Raw genomic sequence first — 24,002 nt, forward strand, 5'->3', positions numbered from 1 at the left:
TAAATCTCAGCCAACATTTGAATACGGATTCATGCAGTGAAGTAGAATTGGAACTACGTGACTGTACAAATTCTCAAGATTTTAGAAGGGTCCTCTGGAATGCACAATCCCTGTGCAATGAGCTGAGGGCTCTCAGCCTCGAGGAGTTTAGTGCTGACCCTCGGGGAGAGTCCCTGACTGCTGACACGCAGCTCTGAGGAACAACTCCACTGCCCCCCCAGCATGGCTCCTTCCAGAGCCCATGGGATCTGATCTGTGGTAGGAGAGAGCCACGTTAACCTTCCGTGACCGGGGCTCTGACCTTCTCCCCCACCACAATCCCAGGGGCTGGTCAGGTTGGAGCCAGCCGTGACATGACTGAGGGGGTGGCACATCACCAGCCAGAGGGACTGAGGTGGTTTGAGTTTGTCTTAAACATCAGAGAGGCAGCGGCTGGGTTGGTGGGTTGATCCTCTGCCAGGCAGTGGGTGGAAGAGGATGCAGTATGGACATAGCTCCTGGTCTTGGAGAAGATGCAGTGGTGGGGAAGAAACCCCCTCCAGCTGCTGCGGATGGGGAGACTGGAGAGATGCCTGAAAGTGGAGCAGGCTGAGACTGGTTTGCAAAAGCCAAACTATCCTACTCCTGTCCCTATTCCTATTTATTGATTTACTATAGCTGGCAATGGTCTGCCCTCGGGCTGCTGGAGGCACAACCAAAACCTTGCCAGTGCCTCAGCAAAGGAAGATTTACAAGTCCCTGCGTTGAGGAGCACCGAGCCAGTGGAGCTGCTCATGCGGGGGATTAGCCGGCTCATTGGAGGATGAGAAAGTAGGACACGTACCTGTCAGGTGACCTCCCCAGATCCAAACAGCACTCCACACGCTCTGCCTCCCAAAACAACAGATGTCCAGGATACATTGGGGCAGTAGATGGATTTTTCAGATCTGGCAGCCAGAGAGACTAGTTTGTGTGCCAAGTTGAGAGAGGCCAGTGTTGTTGCAGGGATAAGGGATTTTCACAAACTTGGATTATAGAGAGAAACAACATCTTCCATCTTACAGTTATTTTACTGGTGTTTTTTAGGTCTATCTCTAGAACAAGTGTAGGGGAAAATTTAAATGTATCCACCAATTTAATCTCAGAAACATCCATGTAACCTAGGCCCCTCAACGCATCTAAGTCCACTCTGCCAAATGGGAGTTGTTGGTAACCACACCTCAGGCCTGCCCCAGGCATAGCTGGTCCTCTGCCCCCATTTGGACTCCCCCTGGCTTTGTGCTGGCTCCCTGTGCTGCCCAGCAGCCTCAGCCCCTCCTGACACCGGTGCCGGTGCTGCTGGAGCCAGGAGCAGGGAGCCACCAGGGCCAGGTGAGCCTGGCCAGCTGCACCTGCAAACGGCAACCCAAACCCCCTGTGCTGTGGAGGGAACCACGGTCTCCAGCTCTCATCCCTGAGGGCCACACGCACGAGCAGCCAGCGATGGAAGGAAGGCTGTGGGAGAGCAGACACCCGGCTGCTCTGGGGCAATGTCACATCACCTCTTGCTGATGGTCCCAGTGGGTGCTGGTGGTCCCTTGCCCCGTGACAAGGGGTAACATGTGAGCCCCCTGCTACAGGCTGGCTGTGGCAGCGACATAATGCCCATGCGTATCCCCTGGAAAACTCTTCCAGCCTTCTGGAGACGGAAGAAGGAATCTCGGATCCAGCTCCCCGGAGGCTTGGCCCGGAACCCGCCTGGTGCGGTGTGGCCAGGGCTGATCCCCTTGTGTGGGTCAGGGGCGAAGGTGAGCTCGGGCCATGGAGCAGCCCCGGCTGGAGCGGGGCCCGGCCCCTCTCCTCCGCCCCGAGCCGCGCCCGACCCCGGGCGCCGATGCTGGCTGCCCCGGCAGCACCCAGGACAAACCCGGGCTGCCCGAGCGGCCCGGAGCGCCCCCAGCCCCGGGGAGGAGCCGCTCCTCAGCCCGGCCCCTTCCGGCGGCCCCGCCCGGCCGGCGCTGGGCGGCTCCGTTTGATCGGGAGCGGTGGGCCCGGCCCGGCTCGGCGTGACCCGGTTCGGGGTGGCCAGGCGATGGCAGTGCCGGCGGCGGTGGAGGCGGTGCCGGGCCGGCAGCGGGCCCTGGCCGCCGGCTCGCCCGTGGACTACATGAGCATCACCAGCTTCCCGCGGCTGCCCGAGGAGGAGCCGAGCGGTGCGGCCGAGAGCGGCCTCCGCGCCCGCAAGGAGGAGGACGCGTTCCTGGGCGAGCAGGACACGGGTGAGGGGCGGCGGCAGAGCCCGCCCGCGGCCCCCGGCACCCCCGGCCCTCGGCCCCGCGCCCGGAGCGGGGCTCCCCGGCTCCCGCCGTCCCTGCGCCCCGGCCCCACCTTCACCCTGAGGGACGGAAGGCAGCCAGAGATCCAGGGGTTCGGCACAGAGCCTCCCAGGGTAGCCTGGAATGGGCTCTCCCACAGCCTGCTTGGCCTTCCAGCCTGGACCACTTGTGCATGGCCTCCTTGCATGCTCCTTGAGTAGCTCTCCACCTGGGATGCTCCTTGAGCATCCCCCCGCCGTGGGGTGCTCCTTGCACATCCCTCAGTCCGGGATGCTTCATCCCTCCGGTGTTCAGCTGGAATAAAGTCAGGTGATCGTTTATCTGTAAGAAAATCCTCTGCCTATTTTTAACTGATTGCTTCCTCCTCCATAGTTGAGAGAAATACTGTTTCTCCCCCATGTCGTGTTTCTTCGAGCGGTATTGCCCTTCACCCCTGGGGCTGGTTCCCGGTCTGGTGCCTGTCAGTCCCCAGGCCCGTGTCTGCACAGCCCCAGGCACCCCTTGCCCTCTGCCCTGTCCCACTATGCCCACGGGTGAAGCCCCCATTGCCCATTCCCACCCTGTGCTCTCCTGACCATCGAGGTGAAGCCACTGCCTGCAGGAGTGTGGGAGCAGCTCTCCTGGAAGCACGAGGCCTCTTGTCACACAGCCAGAATCTGGTGCAGTTTTGGCAGTGCCAACAACACCTGCAGGTGGGGTGGCTGGAGAAGAGAGCTGCTGCTCTCATTACACTTGTTGCAGGAGCACCTGCAGAGCCCACCAGCAGCTCCAGTCTCTGCTGTCTCCTCTGCAGCAGCTCCAGACCTGAGGTGGCTCTGGTTCTCCAAAGCATTGGCTCCCCATAAAGCCATGACTCCTTCACAGCCACACGGAAGCCAAGTGGGATTTGGTGGCTTCTCTTTCAAAGCGTGCACATTGGTGTTGGGATGGGCAGCTGTGCATTATGAGCGCGGGCTGCTTCTGCTCCCAAGTGACCCCTTCCAGCTGCTCCCATCCCCACACCACAGCTCTGCTGTCCCTATGCAGCAGTGGTCACAGAGACTAAAAATAGGATGTCTGTGGCAGAGAATGGAGGTGCTTCATGGTGGGAAGGCTGTTGTCTGCCCTCTTCCACAGTTGCTTCCTAGGTATTCGTGTCCCCTCATGCCAGGCTGGCCTGTCACCAGCGCGGAGGGGTGGTGTCCTGGAGGGATTGGGCAGAGGAGTCCAGCTCACTCCTCACTGTTTCCCTGCAGGTGGGGCTGGGGGCCCACTCGGGTGTGCCAGGGGCTGTATGTGACATCCCACCCCAATGGCAGCCTTTGCCAAGCTAGTTGTGGCCCCCACTGAGGCCACCAGCCAGTCCTCCCACTCAGTCCAGCTCACTTAGACCAGACCAGCTCCCATGAGGAGCTCAGTGTGTGCTCAGAGACTCAGGTGGCAAAAGCCTAGCCTTTCCCAGTCCCACTCCTAAACCAGCACAGCACAAATGAGATTAAATTCACCCTGAGAGATTCCCTGGCTGTGGGAGTTTACTCCTGGTTGCAGCATCACTGAAATTAAAACTCCTTCCCTCCCTGGCCTCAGGAGAGCTGCAGCCAGGTCAGGTTAATGCCATGACAAGGACTGGGCTGGCAGTGCCCAGAGTGATACCCAGCACCTGCCAGAGCAGACAGACAGGCAGCTGATGAGGGACGTGGGCTTTCCTGCTCGCTCCCTCTCCTTTTCCAAACCGAGGAAACATCTGTATGGAGGGACAAGCTTCTCATCTTGTCTTTTCTACTTGGTGCCCCTCTTTTTCCACTATGGATGCACAGAGTACTGCAACCCCTGAAAAAATTCTTCCAGGAGCCCTGGATGATGCCCTGAGCTACTTGGTCCTCTTCAGAGCCCACGAAGGATGGGCACGACCTCACAGTTGCCCCAGCAGCTCCATGTGCCTGGCAGCAATGGGATGGGCAGGGCATCCTTAACCAGTGTCCTGCCAGCACAAGGGCAGCAGCTGACACTCAGAGAGATTCAAGGCATCTTTCAGAGCAAAAAAGAGACTTTTTCATCCTGCTGAGGCCCAGCAGACCCCTGCCCCACTGCCTTGACATCTTGGAGCTGGGTGTCCAGTGTGTGGCTTCATTTCACAGTGGGCCTCATCTGCCAGAGGAAGCAAGGAATTAAAGCAGAGTCCTTCCCGCAGCGGAGTGAGTGGATGTTCCAAGGCCTCTGGTTTGCAGGTTTGCTCCTCCCTGCCCTCACTTCCCTAGAGGGATTTTTTGTGCCCAGGCCAAATGTTTTTCTTTACTTCTGTTTTGCTCAGGTGCTTTCGCTCAATCACAGCTCCAAGTAAAGCTGCTACATCTTTTTTTATATCTTAATTTCGTCTTCTTCAGTCTTGTTGCATTTCAAAGACCTGTTTGCTGTGTTAGGAATTCTGCCAAATGGAGCATAAGAGTGGGCCTATGACTGAAGGCTGATGAATGGACTGAAATGGAGTAAAAATTCAAGGGTTTCTTGTCTCTCTTAATCTCCAGGGAAGTCAGTTTGGAATAACCAGAGCTAAAGAAAAGGATCAGTAAAATGACTCAGAGCAGTATCTGAGCCAGAAAGGCTTCTGAGAGCTGGGATCAATAGGGAAGGCGATAGCCATGCTGGAAGGGGCTCAGTGTAATGTTAGTGCTGAGTAAACACTGCAATAAGAGCCCCAAGTTGCTCAATAACTCACACCTGTTTTCTCCCTGTTGCCCACAAAGACCCAGACTCCTTCCTTAAGTCTGCGCGTCTCCAGCGCCTGCCCTCGTCCTCCTCAGAGATGGGGAGCCAGGACGTGTCCCCTCTGCAGGAGACCAGCAAGGACCCCTTCTCAGGAGACTGCAGCTGCCAGCAGGATGGGCTGACCGTCATCATCACCGCCTGCCTGACCTTTGCCACAGGAGTCACTGTGGCCCTCATTATGCAGATCTATTTTGGGGACCCTCAGGTAAGACAAAACAGTGGCTATATTGTTGGGCTTTGGCTCCAAAGATGGGAGAGCTCCCTGACTTTCCTCCTGGTCAGCAGTTTGGCAAGGGGAGTACTGGGGAGCCATGGCTGGTATATGCGAGGCCCTGGGTGCTCAGTCTCCCCCTGGTTCCACCCCAAATTGGCTTGAATGCCTTTTCCTGGCACAACCTGGAGGTTGTGCTTGGGTAGCTGAGCCAGACTCAGAGCTTGCCCCATGGCCAGGGTGTGGAGAGCTGTGTCAGGCAGGTTTGGGGGTGCTGCTGGGGGGGAACAGGCAACCCCACTGTTGTGACTGCAGCTGTGGTTTGAGCCAGATGGGATTGCTTTCAGAAAATAATCCTTAGTCAAACAGTAGGCATCTTGTCCACTTGGACAGAGTTGTATGGATTATGAGCATACATGCCCAGATTCACCTCTGGAAGATTCATCCAGGACTAAACAGGGAAATAGCTGAAAATACAGGTGAACCTCCTGCTAATCTGTCCCATGGCCCAGTGCTAGATTGCACAGCCAAGGCAACATGGCCACGGGATTGGATCCTCCTGCAGAACCTCTGCCAGGGTCACAGCCAGGAGTCACCATCACCATCTCCACGTGCTGCTGTGGCCCTTCTGTCATTGCATGTCCCCAGGCTGGCCTGGCTCTTGTTGAGATGATGTGCAATTTGTGTCATAGGGATGAAATCAACTCTTTAAAATATCATGGGACTGCATTAGCACAGCTCTGGCACAAGGATGACAACAAGCTGTGGTCTGGGGGCCTGCTGCATTCTTTATAGCTGTATTCCCATTCCTGGTGACTGCCTGGCTGCAGCACAGAGACAGCTCTGGGCTTGTGAGGGGCAGAGGGAGACATGGTCCCCCAGCCTGGCACATGGAATGTGGAAAGCTGTCTGAACTGGTGGCCGTGGCTACCTGCAGCTGTCCTGGAGCGAGGATGTGCCAAGGGACGTACAGTTCCCACTGGCATTTCTTGGATCAGTCACGGCCTCGGTGCTGGCCCCAGGCCTCAGGTGCCACATTGGTGGGTGCAGACCTGGGCAGGACCAGCACTGCCCAGCACAGCCCTCTTGTGTCCGGCAGCTGTTCCACCGCGGCGCTGTGGTGACGGATGCTGCGCGCTGCACCGCGCTGGGCACCCACGTGCTGGCCAGGCACGGCTCCTCGGTGGACGCAGCCATCGCCTCAGCCCTCTGTGCCGGCATCATCAACCCCCACACCTCGGGGCTGGGAGGGTAAGTGTGGGGCACTCACCTTCTGCTCTTGTCTTCGGGTGTCTGCAAGGGAGTGGTTGCATGGAATCCCAGACTGGTTTGGGTGGGAGAGGCCTTAAAGCCCATCCAGTCCCACCACCTGCCATGGACAGGGACACCTTCCACTATCGCAGGTTGCTCCAAGCCCTGTCCAGCCTGGCCTTGGACACTTCCAGGGATGAGGCAGCCTGGGAACCAGTGCCTGGTTCCCCCACCACCTCCCCTCACACAGAGGAATATTTCTTCCAAATACCTGATGTAAACCTGCCCTCTGTCAGTGTAAGCCATTTCCCCTTGTTCTGTCACTATCTGCCCTTGTAAAAAGTCCCTCCACAGCTGAGAAATGCCTCCGTGGCAGTGCCAGGCTCAGGGCTCTGACATCAGGCAGTGGATGTGTCCACAGGACAGAGACCCCCAGGCAGGGAATTGTTCCTGCTGTAGTGGCTGCAGGGACCATCCAAGCCCCAGGCTTGAGAGGGCTGGTGAGGGGCAGAGGGAGACGTGGCCCCCCCAACCACGTGAGCTGTGCCAGGAGCTACAAACATCCCAGGCTCAGTCCCAGTGCTTTCAGAGCCTAAATCCTGCCTTCCACAAGCTCTGCTCCTGAGGCTGAGGTTTGAGCCCAGCTCCAGGAAGCTGCACGGGAGGGGTGTCCTTCTCACAGCCCTCATTCCCAGGGTGGCATCCACGTGAGCCTGATGCTCCTGGCTCTGCAGGAGGGCTCAGGAGCATTGCATAAACCAAAGCCACCTGATCACTGCTCCAGCTGCACCACCCATTGCTGCTGTAAGCAAATACCCTCTTTTGTTGCAAAACTACTCAGATTAGAAAGAAAATCCCCAATGGTCCCAACCTGGCAGTGGAACAGAGCCAGTGGCTCCCTGGCCAGGCAGGCAGGGACTGCTCCAGCCTCACCAGGCTCAGCACAGGGCTGCCCGTGTCCCACACCAACACTGCCTTGATTGTCCTGGTGTGTGCCCTAGGGAAGGACAGCAGCATTCCCTGCTACTCCAGCCACCCCGTGGCCCTGCTGGGGCTGGTGACCTGCCACAGCGCTCCTTGTCTCACTGGACTGGCCCTGGCCTCAGTGCCCCCCAAGCTATACGGCCGCAGTTGTTGCAGGAGCAGCCAGTGCCACGCCCTGACCCTGTCTCGCCGCAGGGGCGGGGTGATGCTGGTCCACGACATCCACAAGAACAGGAGCTGGGTGATCGATTTCCGTGAGGTGGCTCCCCTGGGCATCCCACTGGAAGGGGACCTGCAGCAGGACACCAAGGTGAGAACCAGTATCCCAAGCCATTGTCTCCAGGACTGTTGTCTCCAGCTCTCCTCCCTCCAACTCTCAGGCTGAGGGGCAGATGCCCAGCAAAGCAACAAGAGGTCTCTCTCATCATGGCAGATCCTGGGCCCTACAGACATGGAGAATCTAGGGAAAACACTTATTTTTCAGCTCCAAAATGCCTGAAGAGCTTTGGAGAGTAAAGAGATACATCTCTGTGGCAGCAGGGTGCTGGGAGAACAAGAGCCCCAGGAAGGAGCATAATCAAAGGTTGTTCTGCTGAGTTATCTTTCCTGAACAAACTGGGTTGAGAAGAAGATTGGATTTGCCTTTCTCCTTCCAAAATCTTTTATTCCGTAGTAAAGTGTGTTGCTGGAGACCTCTTCCCCTCTCCTAACTATGCAGATAATTCCAAAGTAAACATGATTTGCATCTCCCCTTGTGGCTGGGGACCATGTTCTGTGTCCTCATGGAAAGGAGACTACTCTCTTCCTTTTTGTCCTTCCTGTTTTACAGCCAGGTCTGCTCGTGGGAGTGCCAGGCATGATCCAAGGAATGCACGAGGCACACCAGTTACATGGCAGGTAAGACATGGCACAGACTGCCCTGGGATCCCTGTGAGAAGCTGGAAGCACACGAGCCCTTGCCATCAGACCATGTTCTCAGCCATCAGTCAAAACCATTAGCTGAGAGGTACTTGGAGGCTTGTGTTGAAAGAGATTTTTTTTTTTTTTTTTTTTTTTTTTTTTACTATTTCATGTACAAAAGAGAAAATTCAGCTTGGTCATGTTTTCTGCAAAGTGAACTGTTGGCTAAGAAGATGTACAATAAATGTTCTGTTAGAGCTGCAGCACATGGCCTCGCATGTCTGTGCATTTTCATTCTCTCTTTAGCTGGATCCTAAGAGGTGTGCCTGTCCTTGGTGCTCTGTTGGGATTTGGAAGGATCTGAATGACTTGCTCACAACCAGAATCTGGCTTGAGCTTTTGCTGCTGAGACACCCCTTCCCCCATCCATGCACTGCCATTCCTCTCTGGGGCACATCCTGGAGCATTGACATGATCCTGTTCAGGAGAAGCACAAGCACTGAAAGCTCAGTGCTCCTTTTGGCCACTGCTGGCCCTACAGCCTGGTCTCCCAGGAGCCCCTGACTGCAGAGCCAAGCCCTATGTTTGCTCCCCACCACCCTTCCCCACTGCACCCCTCCAAGGCCCATTTCTCCTTGTCCTCTCTCCCTTGGCAGACTCCCGTGGTCCGAGCTGCTGGGCCTCACAGCCGGTGTTGCCCAAAACGGCTTTAATGTCACACATGACCTGGGTGAGTACCTCATAGGCAGCTGAGGGCAGTTCACTGTGCAAGGCAGCTGGGGATGCAGCGGGTTAGTCATGGGAAATCAGGGCTTTGTGGGGATTGGATGGTGTTGGGAGCTGAGCAATGCGAGAGCCACAGTCTGCCAGGAGACAGCATCCTGGTGGCCAAACGGGAGCCCTTTGCCATGACTGACCAGTGCCAGGGCAGAGCAGCCACACTGGGCAGTGCCCAGGGCCAGGCAGGGAAGGATGCTGGGGTTTCTTTGGGTTTCTTTCCCAGTTCCAGAGGACCAATGATCCAGCTCCCCTCAAGGGCCTGAGGCAGCAGCAGGCCTCCAACATCCCCATCAGGTGCACAGTGACTCCAGCTCCTTTGTGTCTTCCTGACCCCTGCTTTTTCTGGATGTCCTTCCCCTTCTCACCTGCAGCCAAAGCCCTGAGTGAACTGAAGGACCTGAACTACTCGGAGCGATTCCAGGAGATCTTCCTGCCGGATGGGCAGCCCCTGCTGCCTGGGATGTTCGTCCGGCGCCTGGACCTGGCAGCCGTGCTGCAGCTGCTGGGGACAGAAGGGGTGTCAGCCTTCTACAGAGGAAACCTGACCCAGGAGATGATCTCTGAGGTGAGCCAGGACTGCCCCTAGCACCTGCTGGCCTGGGGCTGCCACCTGCTTAAGGTAACAAACTGGAGATAAGCCAAGTACCAGCACAATGATGGGGACAGATGCCTCCTTTTCCTTTCCTGTCCCTGCAGTGATGGGAGTGACACACAGGCCATTTCCACAGTTTACAGAAATGAAACTTCCATTTCCTCTATAACTAGGACAATCTGGAACGAAAACAAAAATCATTTTGGGCTCTGGGCTCTGTTCACTCGGGTGACAAAACCTTTTCCCTCAGAACAAGAGGCTGTTGAGAAACAAGTTGTTGTGGTTAATGGAACTGTAGGATACAGACTCCAGGAAGATGGTTTAAAAAACACTGAGTCTTGTGAGCAGAGGATTAGAAAGGCTTGGTCCCACTTGGGGTTGCCCTAGTTTAACTCCTGTTAGAGGTGCTCTGGAAAAAATATCAGAACAGACAAAGTAATTCTGGTATAAAACACCCCCAATAAACCATAACAACTTTTATGTCTGTGGCTGCAGTCGGGGTAGTTGGAGCACCATTTTATTGAGCCACAGTGACTCAAGTGATGCTCCTTCAATAGCTCATCAAGAATCTGGAATGTTTTCATTCCACTCAAGCCTCAGATATCTGTGGGCTTTGTGTTTGGAAATCTACAGTTTACCTGAATAGAGCAGCGGTGAAGGATGAGGAGCAGGAGGAGTCCCAAACTTGTGAGCATCCCCACAAAAATAAACCCTGCTTTGTCACCGTGTTCCCCTGACCTGGGGGCTGCCACAGGGAAGCACAAATTCCCTGTAGAGGAGCAAGGCCCAGGGTTGCCACACTGAAGACCCTGACAAGCTCTGGGATCCAGTGCACAGTTCCAGCTTTGGTTGCAGAGCAGAGTGCTGCCTTCACAAAGTGTTTATTGTTCCAGCAGAGGGAGGGCATCCATCTGGTGAAATCAACAGCTCCAAAACATCCGCTCTTTGCTTCCAGGCACAGGTGCAAAATGGTGCTCTCTGGGGAATTTGGGATGTCTGCAGTGTGTGGCTGACTGGGACTTCTTCCCCTTTCTCTGCTCCTTATTCCCCATTCCCCACTGGCTGGGTCTGGGGAGCCAGGTCCTGGCTCAGCACAGCCCTGGGGTTCAACCAGCTTTTTCTCTGGGAAGGAAACAGGGATCCCAAGTAGGAGAGACATCTTTAGCAGCGTTGGGGTTGCTTGACATTCTAGCCCCACAGCTATGCCCTGCATAGCCCTGTCCTGCTCCAGTGATTCATTCAGTTTTGCCAGAGGAGTTTTCCTGCCCAGAAAGCTATCTGGGTTAGAGATCAGAACATGCAGGCATCTCAACAATCCCACCCTCTCCCTGAGAGCATTGTCCAAACACTCCTGGAGCTCTGGCAGCCATGGGGCCATGCCCATTCCCTGGGGAGCCTGGTCAGTGCCCCACAACCCTCTGATGGTCCTCCCTCATCTCCATCATGACTTATCCATAGAAGACCTGCAGTGGAGGGAATGGCCCATCTTTCCTGTACCAAGCCTGGTGCATTGTACGTCTGACAGGAATCTTACAGGAAGACCAAGGCTACAGCAGACCCACTGTCAGCTGAAATAATTTCAAATAGGTTGGGAATGTTGATTTTTTTTAGTTGAGATTTCTAGTGATGGCCACCTGCTACACCCAAGCTCCTTGTCTCCTGGATCATAATTCTGGCAGTATTCAATACCCCTTAACACACTCCTGTTTGCCAGCCAGGGCAGGGAAGGCTGCAGGGCAGGACCAATCCTCATCTTCCTGGGCAGACAGAATGTCCTGGGAGCACCACTGAGGTGGGTGAGCTTTTGGAGGGGAGTGCAGAGCCTTCCTGCAATGCTGAACAGTGAGCCAGGTCACCAGGATTGTGAAAGCACAGATTTCCAGGGTACCCTAAAGAACCTGGCACTTGGCTCAGGAATCTCAGTGGAGTGTGTTTGACACTGAGGGGTGTGTTGCCCTGGGCCAGCACGAGGAGCACAGAGGGTCTTGACCAAGCCTACTCAGTGTGCACTGCTTTGCTCTCGTGCAGGTCCACAACTACGGAGGAGTCTTGGTGGAGGAAGACTTCAACAATTACAGCGTCACTGTGGAGGACCCTGTGCACACAATCTATCGAGGTACACCCTCACCCATCGCCGTGCAGTGCCAGGGGAAGGTTTTCCTCACTTTGCAAGGGGTGGCAACAGCATTGAACAAGAGTTGCAGGCAAAGCTGTGCTGAAATATCTGTAGAAAGGCCTTCCAGAGTTTCCTGCTATTCCCTGCTGACACTGATGCATCATGGGCAGTTCAGGAGATTTTCAGCACTTTGAAATGTTTTTTCCCTTGAAAGTCTAAAGAGGCAAACTGGTCATATCTTGATGCAATATCTCAATAGAAGCTGGACCTACAGCTAAAGACAGTTCCCAAAGGGAAAAAAGCTAACTTTATCCAAGAAGTTTCTAAAATGTCATTCTTTTCTAGCAGTCCCTATATTTACCCTCCTTATATCTGTAATGTTGCAAATTTTTTTAGGTAGCCTTCCAGTATGTAGAAGGGGTTTATAAAAATGAGGGAAAGTGACTTTTAGCATGGGCAGGACAAGGGGAATGATTTCAGACTAAAGAGAAGAGATTTAGAAGATATGTTAGGAAGCAATCTCTCCCTGTGAGGGAGGTGAGGCCCTGGCGCAGAGCCCAGAGCAGCTGTGGCTGCCCCATCCCTGGAAGTGTTCAAGGCCAGGTTGGACAGGGCTTGGAGCAACCTGGGATAATGGAAGGTGTCAAGGGGTGGCACTGGATGGCTTCTAAGGTCCCTTCCAACCTAAACCATTCTGGTTCCATCTCCATTCTTCCATACTTCAGTCTAGAAACCAACAGCCAACCAATAAGAACTGAATTTCAGAAGTAAAAAAAGCATCCCTGTTTGGGCTTCCTTCATCCTTCATGAAGAAATAGAAAGATAGAACAGGGCTGTTCTGGGAAACCCTTCTCAAATCATGTTGCTTTCTATTATTTCCCCTCGAATCTGGAAGGGTTTCCCTGTCCTCATGGACGAGTGTTCTCACTGGATGGTGTCTGGCAAAAGCAGCTTCATTCCTCTTCTCTTCCCTCCACAGGGCACCTTGTTTTCACCCCCCCACCTCCACATGCAGGTCCTGCACTGATCTCAGCACTGAACATCCTCGAGGGCTTTAACATCACAAGGCAAGGATCCAGAGGGAATATCTTGCACTGGATGGCAGAGGTAAAAGGAGGTTCAACATTTGCCTGGATTGGTTGTGCTGCTAAAGAATAATTTATTTATTTTGTGGTTGTACAAAAATGTTTATAGGTTATTCCTAGAGGAGAATGAGCAAATAGACTGCTAATATGTAAAACTGAGCAGTGCTGCTGTCTCAGAGACTGAGCAGGAGGATCTTTCCTGCTTAGGAAGAGCTTTTTCAGAGCAAACTGTGGCTTTGTCCATTTCTTGTATACAATCCTCTCTGCAGAATGACCTCACAGCACCTGAGGATGGTCCCATCAAAAGGTGGTTCCTCCACCTCTTAGCTCCAGTGGCCTTGGCCATTGCAGAGCACCCAAGGGCACTGCAAGGTGTGCTGCAAGAAAAGCCTCTACATGGTGATGACAAGGAAAACTGACCCAATACTTCACATATTAAAAAAGTTGACATTTTTGCCCACCTCCTCATCTCTGAAGTCCAGAATTTTTCCAGTATTTAGGACTGTCCTGCCAAAATCTTGCAGCTTTCCAGGACGTTGAGCAAGTGCTCTCATATCTCCTGCTCTGTAGCAGAGTTGTGGTCTTTCTGTTCCACAGATCCACAGCTGGGCTTTATGAGCTGGGAATTTTAATTGAGGATTTAACTACATCCTTGTAGCAGACAGGACAGTGGGTGTTTGGAAGTGTCTCAGCAAAAATGCAGCAACTGGAGATGTTATACACTATGCAGAGGCACAGGAGGTTGACTCACCTGAGTCATTTTTGAGCTCTCTTCAGGAAGCTTTGGGTGAATCTATTTCCTCTGCCAAGAGTTTCACCTGCTGGGTGTCCTGGAGCAGCAACTTCCAGCTCCAAGGCAGTCACTTCAGGAGATGTGTAACCCTGATTGCCTGGGTCTCACAGCTGAACATATGGCTGAGGTTCAGTGCTAGGCCAGCTTCAGATATCCAGCCCTAGGACAACCAGGACCAAGGTTAAGAGGTCCTTAACCTCTGGGGTGGAAGTGCTCTGCTGTTTCCGTGGAGCTCTTCCCTGGCCTCCAAGCCCTTGTTCCCCCGACACGGCGTGGTAGTCAGGACACTGCTCCATGGAAATCCTGCCTTCTCCAGAGGTTTGTCACATTCTACTCTCCACTCAGTTGATAACCAAGGAGAAGCTGTTGCTGTGTGGCACATTCCAGACCAGCAGTCACATCTCGCTGGCTGCCTGCAGGGGAGTGGGCTGTTCTGGATCCTGAATGACCATGGCACAATCTGCCAGCTGAATGTTGACTGTGTTTCTGCTCAGCCTTTCTCTCTCAAAGCTGGCTTGGCTGAGGGGCAGATCCTCATGACTCTGCCCTGGCTATGCTGTGGTCCTAGGGCTGGATAAACCATGTCCTTTGAAATTGCATCTTCCCATTTTCAATGGACTGGCTCAGGCTGGATTCTGCATGTCTGAGAAAGCAGATCTTTTCCTCCTTTTGCACCAGCATTCCCTGATGTGTGCTGGGTCTGATGCTTTCTGTTCAAGCCCTTTGGATGGTTTACAGCCAGCAGCTGGGGAGCAGAACAGCTCATTTCTGCTCAGCACTGGTGCTGGGCCAGCAGAGCTGGGGTCCAGAGGCAGCAACGAGTCCAGCACCCCCTGTCCCATTGGGATTCAGTCTGGTCTCTGCTGTTGTGGTGACCACTCAGGAATGGAAAGAGAAGGTAAATGGCATCCTGAAGACCCTGTGTGCCAGCTGGCAATGAAGCTAAGCCACTGAGCTGGACATCAGCTCCGGCCAGGGATGTTGCACTTGTGGCTTCCCACTGCCAAAGGGCAGGGTTAGATGGGATATAGGGAAGAAATTCTTCCCTATATGAGAATGGTGAGCTGCTAGCAGAGGTTGCCCAGAGAAGCTGTGGCTACCACAGCCCTGGTAGCATTCAAGACCAGGTTGGAGAAACATGGGAAGTTGTACCTGTCCATGGCAGGGGGGTGGAATGTGATGAGCTTTAAGGTCCTTTCCAACTCCAACCATTCTGTGATTCTGTGGTTGTACAAATGCTGCTGGATTCACTAGGCTCCTCCAGCACAGTTTGCCATGCTGGACTGAGGCTCCTTGGTTCCCATACCCACATGTGGCAGCCCTTTGCACTGAGGTATTCCCAGAACCCAGACTTCTGGTAATTTTTCTTCATAAGCTTTAGCCAACACACAGGACGCCACAGACCTCTTCTAGTTTGGAGGATCAGAAGTTGTATTTCCAGGGCCACATAAATATTTTTCCTTTCCCCTCCCCTCTCCTTTCCTCTCCTCTCTTTTCCTCTCCTTCTCTTACTCCTGTCTTCCTCTCCTCTCTTTTCCTCTCCTTCTCTTCCTCCTCTCCTCCTCTTTTCCTCTCCTTCTCTTCTCCTTTCTTTCCTTTCTTTCTTTAGACACTAAAAATAGCCCTGAGTCTGGCGAGCAACCTGGGAGACCCATCTGGTGACAAGTCTGTCACTCACACAGCAGAAGGCATGGTGAGGTACGTTTGAGGAGGACAGGCAGGTGACAGTTGCAGGATGTGTGGGTTGGATATTATTCCTGGGTGTGCTGTGCCCTGAGCTTTTTCTTCCTCTGTTTTATGAAGGAAAGGTCAGACCTTGAGTGTCCTCCCAGGGCTCATTCTTTTACACAGGAAAGGATCACAGCTGATCACAGCACGGGGCTCTGGGGATGGGTCACAGGATATCTGAGGTTTCCTGGAGCCAGCTTGAGCTTGAGGGTTCCTCCCACTTTGCCACACCTCTAAACGTTCCCTTTGAGTGGGTTAGACAAACAGCCATCCCTGTGGGCATGGCCACACGTGCCACTTCTGCCTCTCCCTGCTCCTCTGTGGGTCTCGGGGTCTTGCAGAACACCCAGATGGGCAGGAGAGGCCAGGCCTGGGGTTTCAGCCCAGCTTCCCACCTCAGAGCCAGGTTTAGTCACAGCTTGTGTTTGGGCTGGGCCTGACTTGTCCTCCTGCTGAAGACTGGCATTCAGCTGGGGTTGTCACCTTGGCCATTGGGGGTGGGTTTACTCCTGGTGAGGGCAAACAGGGGTAGACAGAGCCGTTGGAGGTTCATGGCAGACTGAGTGCCTGTCTGTGCAGACTGAGCCACCTTGTCACCCTCGGGGTGAACCAAAGCAGGCCCCTGTCCTTTTGCAGCCCCTCAGGGACACCCGGCCCTAGCTGTGTAGAGCCACCAGGACACATCCAGTTCCCCAGGCTCATGGCTTGCTTTCCTCTCTCCCTCTCTCCTTGCTGAAGTAAATCAGAAGCCAATTCCCTGCGCCAGCTGATCAATGACTCCCAGTCCTTCCTGTCCATGCCTCACTCCCCCCTGGAAAGCGGGGCCACTGCCAGCCAGGTCCTGGTCATGGGCCCTGATGACTTCATCGTCGCCGTGGTGAGGTAAAGGCTTGGCCTCTTCCTTCCACAATAGCTCGGGGTGGGAGCAGGGAGGAGGGAGTAGGTTTCAGCAGGACAGGGTGGAACCAGACCTGGAAGAGCCAGGCTGCTCTGTCCCAGTCAATCCTGCAGCAGAGGAATGGGGAAGTGGGATTGAGATGTGTGGGCTGGTGCTGCTCTGCCCTGTGCAGTCTTAGAGCCCTCTGACAATGGAACATGGCTGCAGTGGCCTGTACCTGCTCCCTGGGGAGAGGTGGTGGCAAAGGTAGGGCTGATGGAAGCAGATCCATCACAGCAAGGGGAATCCTCAAACATGGGGAGGGACAGAGCTGCTGTGGCATACGTGTCTCCTGCTCTGAAGTGCATTGGTCTCTCCTCAATCTCACCAGCCCTAGAGAACCATCAAAGAATCTCTATCAAGACAAGGTGGGACAGAAAGTTGGAGCCCTGAAAGCCTCGAGGTGTCCAAAAATCTCTGGGATGATTTTTATGAAAATTCCTTGTGTTTCTTTTCAGTTCTTTGAATCGTCCCTTTGGCAGTGGAATAGTAACACCCTCTGGAATCCTCCTGAACAGCCAGATGTTGGACTTCTCCTGGCAAAATAAAACAATTAACAACTCCATTCCCAGGCTGGTAATGAATGACATGACAAATTCTTGATTTACCTTTTTTTTTTTCCATTTTTATTCTCATCTTCACAACAGTGGAACTATTTAATGCCTTATTAATAACAGAGACAACAGCCTATAGAAAGCTGCTATTTTTCATTATATGAGCCACTGAAAGTCAGAAAACAGAGGGCTCCATGTTTATCAGTTATTATTACAATGCAGAATTATCAAACAACACTGTTACCTACTTTCCCTTTTAAGTAGTTTAAGTAACTATGCAGTTTAAGTAACAATGTGCACTTAATAACAATAAGCACTTTCTTCATGAATTGTTGCTCTTCAGGTTAAAAAGTAACAGGTAGCAGGAAAAATATCTTCAGGTGTTGGAAAGAAACAAATGCAGACCTGTCCTGACAGCTTCCAGGGCTGTCTTATGCATTGTAAAACCCTCTTCTTTGGAAGAGGGTGATGAGCTCCGTGTTCCTTCTGTGGGAGAGTTGGCTTGTTGACATTTTTTGGTGCAACTTTTCCTCAACTGCAGCAAAACCTCCTTCAGCCTCGGAAGCGGCCGCGGTCCTTCCTGCTGCCCACCATCGTGAGGCCCTCCGAGGGGATGTGTGGCACCTACCTGTGCCTGGGAGCCAACAATGGGGACAGAGGTCTGAGCAGCATCGTCCAGGTCAGTGCCGTGTCCTCCCAGAGCAGCTGCTCAGCTCAAGGCTGAGGAGGGTCCCCTCCTTTCCCTTCCTAATTGTCCCAGGCTGGGTCAAAACCGGTGGCCACAGGTTACTGGTTCAATCTTTGGTGTCAGCAGTTCCACACTTTGGTTACTTCAAATCTCTAAGGGTTACCGGTTTACTTTTCTTTCACCTTTGCTGGTGGCACCACTCATAACTGTAGAGGAGAAGCGTTTTGGCAAAATCTATAATGGTTTTTGTCATTCCAATACCTGTTCAAAACTCATCTTAAGGATGATTAAGAAAAAGAAGGAGCGCTTTTTTATTCAGCGAATTGCAGGAAACTGGCAGCCCTTTAGCCCTTTTCCACATGAAAAGCTCCTTTTAGGGCATTCCCAACTGAATTCTTCAGCTCAACACTGAATATAAATTGGGCAGTTCCTCTTAATTTATGATTTGTAAGGAGGTGAAGTACTTGCCAAGAGCTTGATTGCATGTACATTAGTAATGGATTGCTGAAAGGAAAAGCCTGAGAAGGGCTCCCAGTTTCCTTACCTTTTGGAAAGCATTATTCAGAGCAAAACCAAAGCCAAGAACTGCTTCCGAGTGCTTTGTTTGGAGAAGTCACATGCTGAGCTTTTGGCTGTAACAAACACTTATTTAGAGCTTACATCATGTTCCAGACACACAACCCTGCTAGTTTAGCAGGAACTATGTGACAAAAAGCCCATGCTATCCTGAAAATGTCCTGCTTTACAAGCAACAACATAAAGGCCACATTCCAAGGACCTCTTAGTGTGTGCACACCCCTGCAGCAGTTCATGCAGTTTAACAAATGGTTTAAAATCTCTTTTGCCTGCTGCAGGTGTAGATGTTGGAGCCACCAGTTTGGGAGATGCTCAGGAATCTGGCTTCTCCTATTTTCATAACTTTTTTTATTATTGAGGATAATTTATTCTCTTGCAGGTTTTGGTAAACGTTTTAACATTTAACAAGAATCTGAGTGAAAGTTTGTCACTTGGTCGACTTCACCCACAGCTTCAGTCCAACACCTTGCAGGTTGACAGTGAGTATGGATACTGGGTGGGCTGCTGCCCTCAAATCCAGCAAATTTAGGAAAATAACAGGATTTCCCTCGCACACTGCAATGGAAGCACCACAGGCCACCATGTTCTAGGGTCCCCAGGGGTGTGGAGGGTTTTGGGGAAGACAAAAATCAGAATTCAACTTCTTCAAAGCTTGGAGCCTTTGTTGAGCCACGTCATTTCCCTCTCGTCCTGGAAATGCTTCCTGACCCCTCTGGCACCACCTCTCTAAGCTCTGTCAGGTGCTTCTCCCCAGCCTTCCCTCTGTCCCAGCTCATCTCCTGGCAGTGGCCTTGTCCTGTCCTTAAATCCTTCTGGAGATCATGTGCCATGGATAATATCTAAATCAACAAGACTGCAGCCTCAACTTCACCCAGACATGTGCTCAAAGCTTCCTGCACTTTATTCCCACTGACATAAATTATATTCCTTCACTTTTCAGTCCATGTCCCTCAATTCCAGCAGCTGGGAAGAAGGCAAGGCTTATGGAAAGGCCTGTAGCTTGACAGTGCTGAAAACACAGCATCAGTGCTGGCACTCTGCAGTCTGTACTGTCAACTCTTGTCCTTGTTACTGTAAGTCTTAGTCTATTTGGTGTTTTTCACACTGCCCCAAACTTCAGCAGAGCCAACCATAAGTGAAATTTCATTCTCATTCCACACCAAATAGCCAAAGTTTCTCGTCTTTCCCATTTCAGAGGAAAATCTAAATAGGATCTGTCCTGCAGTGCACCCTGCAGACTTGGAAACTAAAATGGAATTAAATCTGAAACTTCACAAGGCCCTAATTTGTGAGTTTGGACATTGTGAAGGGGAAACAGGCAGGTTGCCCCCACTGCAGGCCCCAGCAGTGTTAGACAGACCTTTGCATCACAGGCAACACTGGTTTCAGTTACCAACTCATCTTTTCAAATCCCTGCAGGTGAGTTTCCTGAAGAAGATATTGAATTTCTTGTGGCCAGGGGCCACCGGGTGGATAAAGTCCCAATGGTGTCCCTGGTTCACGGGGCCAGGAGAACCAACAGTTTCATCATTGGCCTGAAGGACCCCAGGAGTGCAGATGCTGCTGGAGCCACGATCTTGTAGCAGCTCCCAGGGCCGTGTTCTGTGACCCAGGCTGACACACAGCCCTGTGATGTGCATGTTCTGAAGTGGTCCCTTCTCCAGCCCCCATACTGCTGGGAAGATGTTCTGCACTCCCACCCCGACAGCACCAGAGGAGTCGGCAGTTGCAACATCCATCTCTCTTTTTATTTTTCAATTATTTGGATTGCAAGCAGCCCAATCCTTGTTACAGGAGTGGCAGGAGCACTTTTCTTTTGGCAGTCTTGCTAATAGTTCAGTCTTTCCAAAGCCCAGTTCTAGCCAGCATCTTACTTTTAGGGATCAGGAACATGAGCAAGGGAAAAAACAGCTGCTGCTGCTGATGTTATTATTGATGATGATTATCCTCATCTGTCTGTCTTTCCCAAGCTCCTTCTTTGCTTCCAGTGCAAGCCAGTAATTGATACAGCCTGATGTAGTGTTTGTAGATGCCTGCAGCTGGAATATTGGAGAGTCCTCTAATACTCCATCTGGGTCAGCTGATTTTTGCCAGCGTGCAGTGTCCCAAGGAAGTTCCTGTGCCCACACCACTACATACCTTGAATTTTGGTAGTAAATATTTTGAATCTAGTTGCTGCGCAGACTCACTGGCAGTCTGATTTTGTAACCAGAGCAATGGTTTTCACCAGCTCTAACAACTTCTTCCTCTAACAACTTGTGCACCCCCCAATAGTTTTCTTACAGAGTTCAACCTCCTCACTGGTGAATTTCTGATTAATGGTAGCAGGTTTAACTTTCTTAGACACTTTTTGGAGATATCTTAGCAGCACTCCACAGTGAAAAACCACAGATCACGGACTGAAGACCACATGGAGAGCATTTGGGTGGATTCAGAGCTTTCCTTCCACTGCATTATCTCAGTCTGTTCCAAAAGCCTGGGTCCTTCCTACAGAGAGGCTTGGGAATTTCTGCTGATTGAATTAATGGCTGTACCTTAGCTCTGTGTTTTAGTCCTAGTGAATCTGTTGGAAAAGCTGAAGGGAGTGAGAGAAAAAGTACAAACCAAACCAAACACTACTGAGATAATTTTCTATCCACAGCATGTAGTGAAAATAAAAGAATGCTCTTGCATTTCGTGTCTGAAATTGAGGAGGGAAGAATACCCCAGCTTACATTTGCACCAGGTCATTCAGCCCACATTTGGACATTTCCTGCTCTTTTTGCTGGCTAGTTAGAGACACTTGGCCCTAAAAAAATCCAGAGTTTGATCATTTTCTGTGGTCTAAAATGTGATGTTTTCCTTCATGGTGCAAATGCACCCATGGCCACTGTACATATTATATATGTATGTATGCTTATGGTTGTCTTGCTCTTTGATTTGGTGATCACACCACTCACCCCAACCTTCCTCACCAGGCACCCTGTGACACCCTGTTTGTGCCACCCTCTGGCACTCGATGGCATGGGCTGATTTTGGGGTGGTCAGGGCCACAGGGCAGATAATTGGACTAATTGTTCCTGAGAGCTGTGGATCTGAGAACAGCCCAGTGAAGCATGTTGGGCTGAGTGAGAACAGAGGTGTTTTCGTGCTCTGCTGAAGTGCAGCCACCCACTCTGGGCAGCTCCCACTGACAGGACCATCAGCAGCATTTCCTGTTCCATGTGCCTCCATGCCTGCAGCTGGGGCAGGGGAAGCACAATGTTACATCTGTGATGTGTTCTGTGCCACCAAGAAGAGACTTTCTTCACCACAGGGACACCAAATCTATTTATTTATTTCTCTGTCATCAACACTAGAGTTGGTCACTAACCAAGGATGGAGAGTTTGTAAATGTGTCTTGGAGCAGACCTCTCCAGGCTCTGTGGGAAGGGAAGGAGGCAGTTTTGTGTATTGAACCTCTCTGGAGATGATCTGGGGGTTTCTGGTCTGTCCCAGCCCAGACCTGTCCCTCAGGCATGGAGGTTCTCTATGAACAGCTGCAAAATACATGGTTGAGTCATTGTCAGTGCAGAACTTTGCATGAAATGTCACAAAACAGTTGGAAAGGTGAATTTCCTCCTTATCAACTTCTGATGCTGGACACTGTGTATATGTTTGGGAGTAAAAGACTTTGGTTTTGATTCAAAAGCGCACTCCTATGTGCCAAATTACAATTTCACAGCAATTATCCAGAATCTTAAAATAAAGCATGTTCTGAAGTGTTCTGCTGGATCATGGCTTGCATTGCAAAAAAAGAAAAAATTTAAAATAACTGGAAGATGAGACCTAGGCCCCTAGGTTTCAGCTAAAAGAAGTAAAGGTATTCCAAATTATTTCTTTTTTCTTTTTCTGTTTAAAAGCAGCATCAGTATAGCACAGATGTATCCAACATGGACACCTTTAATCTGCTAATTGGCCCAGTGTCTCTGGTATTTTGAGTCCATCTATTGTGATCTGATGAATTCAACATCTAATGAATTTAAGATCTGACAAATTTAACCAAGAAATACCTAGTTTTACCAGGTACCAAGAAATACCTGGTTTTTCCCTTGGTACAGGTGAGATGGGCAGTGTGAAATAAAGGGCTGTATTGCAGAGATGTGTGTGTGCAGAGTACCTGTGCTGATTTCAGCCTGGCCCTTGCAGGCATCTGACAGCTCTGAAGGAGAATTTGTCCTGAATCTTCATCATAGAAGTGTCAGTGTCAGTCTCAGAACACAAAATTCAAAGGGGCTGGGAAAAACAACAACAATTTAAAAAGGGAAAAAATAAACACAAAGTAAATACATTTTAAAAAGATGCCTTTACTAATTGATGATCTGGAATGTGGCCAGCTTGTTTTTGCCCAGGTTTGCAGTGCTCCCTGTCAGTGTGCTGGTTTCACATGAGGATAAGCTGGAGCCAGGCTCTGCCATTGAGTTTCAGCAGTTTATCCATGTTTTTCCCAAGAGCACAGGTGACAAACTGCCTGGTGGCTTTGAGCACTACTGCTCGCCCAGACACAACGAGCAGCCAGAGGGGGACGAGGCAGGAGCCAGCACTGCCCTCCTGCAGCGCAGGGAAGAGGATGCTTTGGGGTTTGGGCTGTGCCGTTCTGCTCCCATCACTGTCCGTGGGTGCCCAGACACGGAGCGGGGCTGGAGCCTGCCCTGTTCCCAGCGCTCCGGGTGGGGCAGGGGCCGCTGGGCTGGCCAAGGTGGCCAGTCACTCCTGGTGTGGCTGGGCACGGGCCAAGGGACCCATGGGCACGGCTGAAGAGCAGCCCTGGGCACGGCGGTTGTTTCCACAGTGCAGCAGCTCCAGCAGCGCGTCCTGCCCGTGTCCGGGGAGCGGGCACTACCAGGGCAGGGAGGGCACAGAGCAGCCGCTGCTGGGCCAGCAGGTCTGGGTCCCCCGTCTCCAGGGGTGATGACCAGCGTCCTGCCGCTCTGCCAGTGTCACCTGAGGGGTCCCTCAGCTGGGGCAGCAAGTCTGAAAGTGCCACTGAGTGTCGGCCGGCCGGGTCGCCTTCCGGGTACCGCTGGAGACTCCGCCCAGATCATCTGAGAGCCCCTTTCCGCTGTTGCCCAACTCGGCATGGCTGGTCCGAGGGAGAAAGGGGAGACAGGCCTCGGCAAACACCCTGCGAGGAAACCTGCATCTCTTTTATCAACAGCAAAAGCACTGAGGGTTTGGTAAAGTTTTGCAAAGAATCAGATGGAGCAGGAAGAGCTCCTGTAACATCCAGGTGTTTCCAGTGGTTTTGGAAAGCTCTTCCATACCTCAGTGATGGAAACTGGCCTCTAGCCAGGGAAAGGAAAGCTCTGACAGGCAGAGCTGGTTTCAGAGAGGCAGGCAGCATTAAAAATGAAGCACACTTGTGTGGAGGGCAGGTGGAGAAGGAGCACCAAAGCACTGACACATGCTGCCCTCGCAGGGCTCACCAGTGGTCACAGCACTTTTAGCAGATTGTCCCGGCAGAGCTGACCCTGGCTGTCTGTGGGGAGCATCCCGTGTTACAACAGCTCCTGGGCAGCCACGGACCTTCACCCACCAGGAGTGTTCCTGGCCCAGGCAGGAGTCCCCAGCCAGCAGGTTCCACCTTTCTATATCTCTGGAGTCGAGGAGGAGAGATGAACTCCTGTGTAACCCTGCCTCACCTGTCACATCTGTGGCCAATTGCCCACCTCTGTCTTTTTCACCACACTCACACTTTAACAAAACACCAGATCCAAAGCAAGAGTGACTGCAGTGCAACAGATCTCCCT

At 52.2% G+C, this 24,002-nt stretch overlaps 1 protein-coding gene across 3 annotated transcripts; it reads left to right on the forward strand.

The window, feature by feature from the left end:
- Positions 1 to 876: 876 nt before the first annotated feature.
- Positions 877 to 22,088, forward strand: GGT7 (gamma-glutamyltransferase 7). Of its 3 annotated transcripts, XM_053993062.1 has the most exons (17): positions 2,178 to 2,237; positions 4,122 to 4,501; positions 5,018 to 5,244; positions 6,350 to 6,501; positions 7,681 to 7,795; positions 8,315 to 8,382; positions 9,042 to 9,115; positions 9,537 to 9,730; positions 11,786 to 11,873; positions 12,853 to 12,980; positions 15,361 to 15,449; positions 16,218 to 16,361; positions 16,875 to 16,992; positions 17,512 to 17,649; positions 18,614 to 18,713; positions 19,430 to 19,522; positions 19,654 to 22,088. In XM_053993062.1, the coding sequence occupies exons 2-17, from the start codon at positions 4,477 to 4,479 to the stop codon at positions 19,815 to 19,817; spliced, it is 1,917 nt and encodes a 638-aa protein (XP_053849037.1). In that variant the 5' UTR covers positions 2,178 to 2,237; positions 4,122 to 4,476; the 3' UTR covers positions 19,818 to 22,088. The 3 variants fall into 3 exon arrangements, with proteins under 3 accessions (XP_053849035.1, XP_053849036.1, XP_053849037.1); XM_053993060.1 differs by lacking the exon at positions 4,122 to 4,501 and having other exon boundaries at positions 877 to 2,237; XM_053993061.1 differs by lacking the exons at positions 4,122 to 4,501; positions 19,430 to 19,522 and having other exon boundaries at positions 877 to 2,237.
- Positions 22,089 to 24,002: the final 1,914 nt, after the last annotated feature.

Source organism: Vidua macroura, chromosome 17 (genome assembly GCF_024509145.1).
Source record: "Vidua macroura isolate BioBank_ID:100142 chromosome 17, ASM2450914v1, whole genome shotgun sequence".
NCBI classification, from domain to species: Eukaryota; Metazoa; Chordata; class Aves; order Passeriformes; family Viduidae; genus Vidua; species Vidua macroura.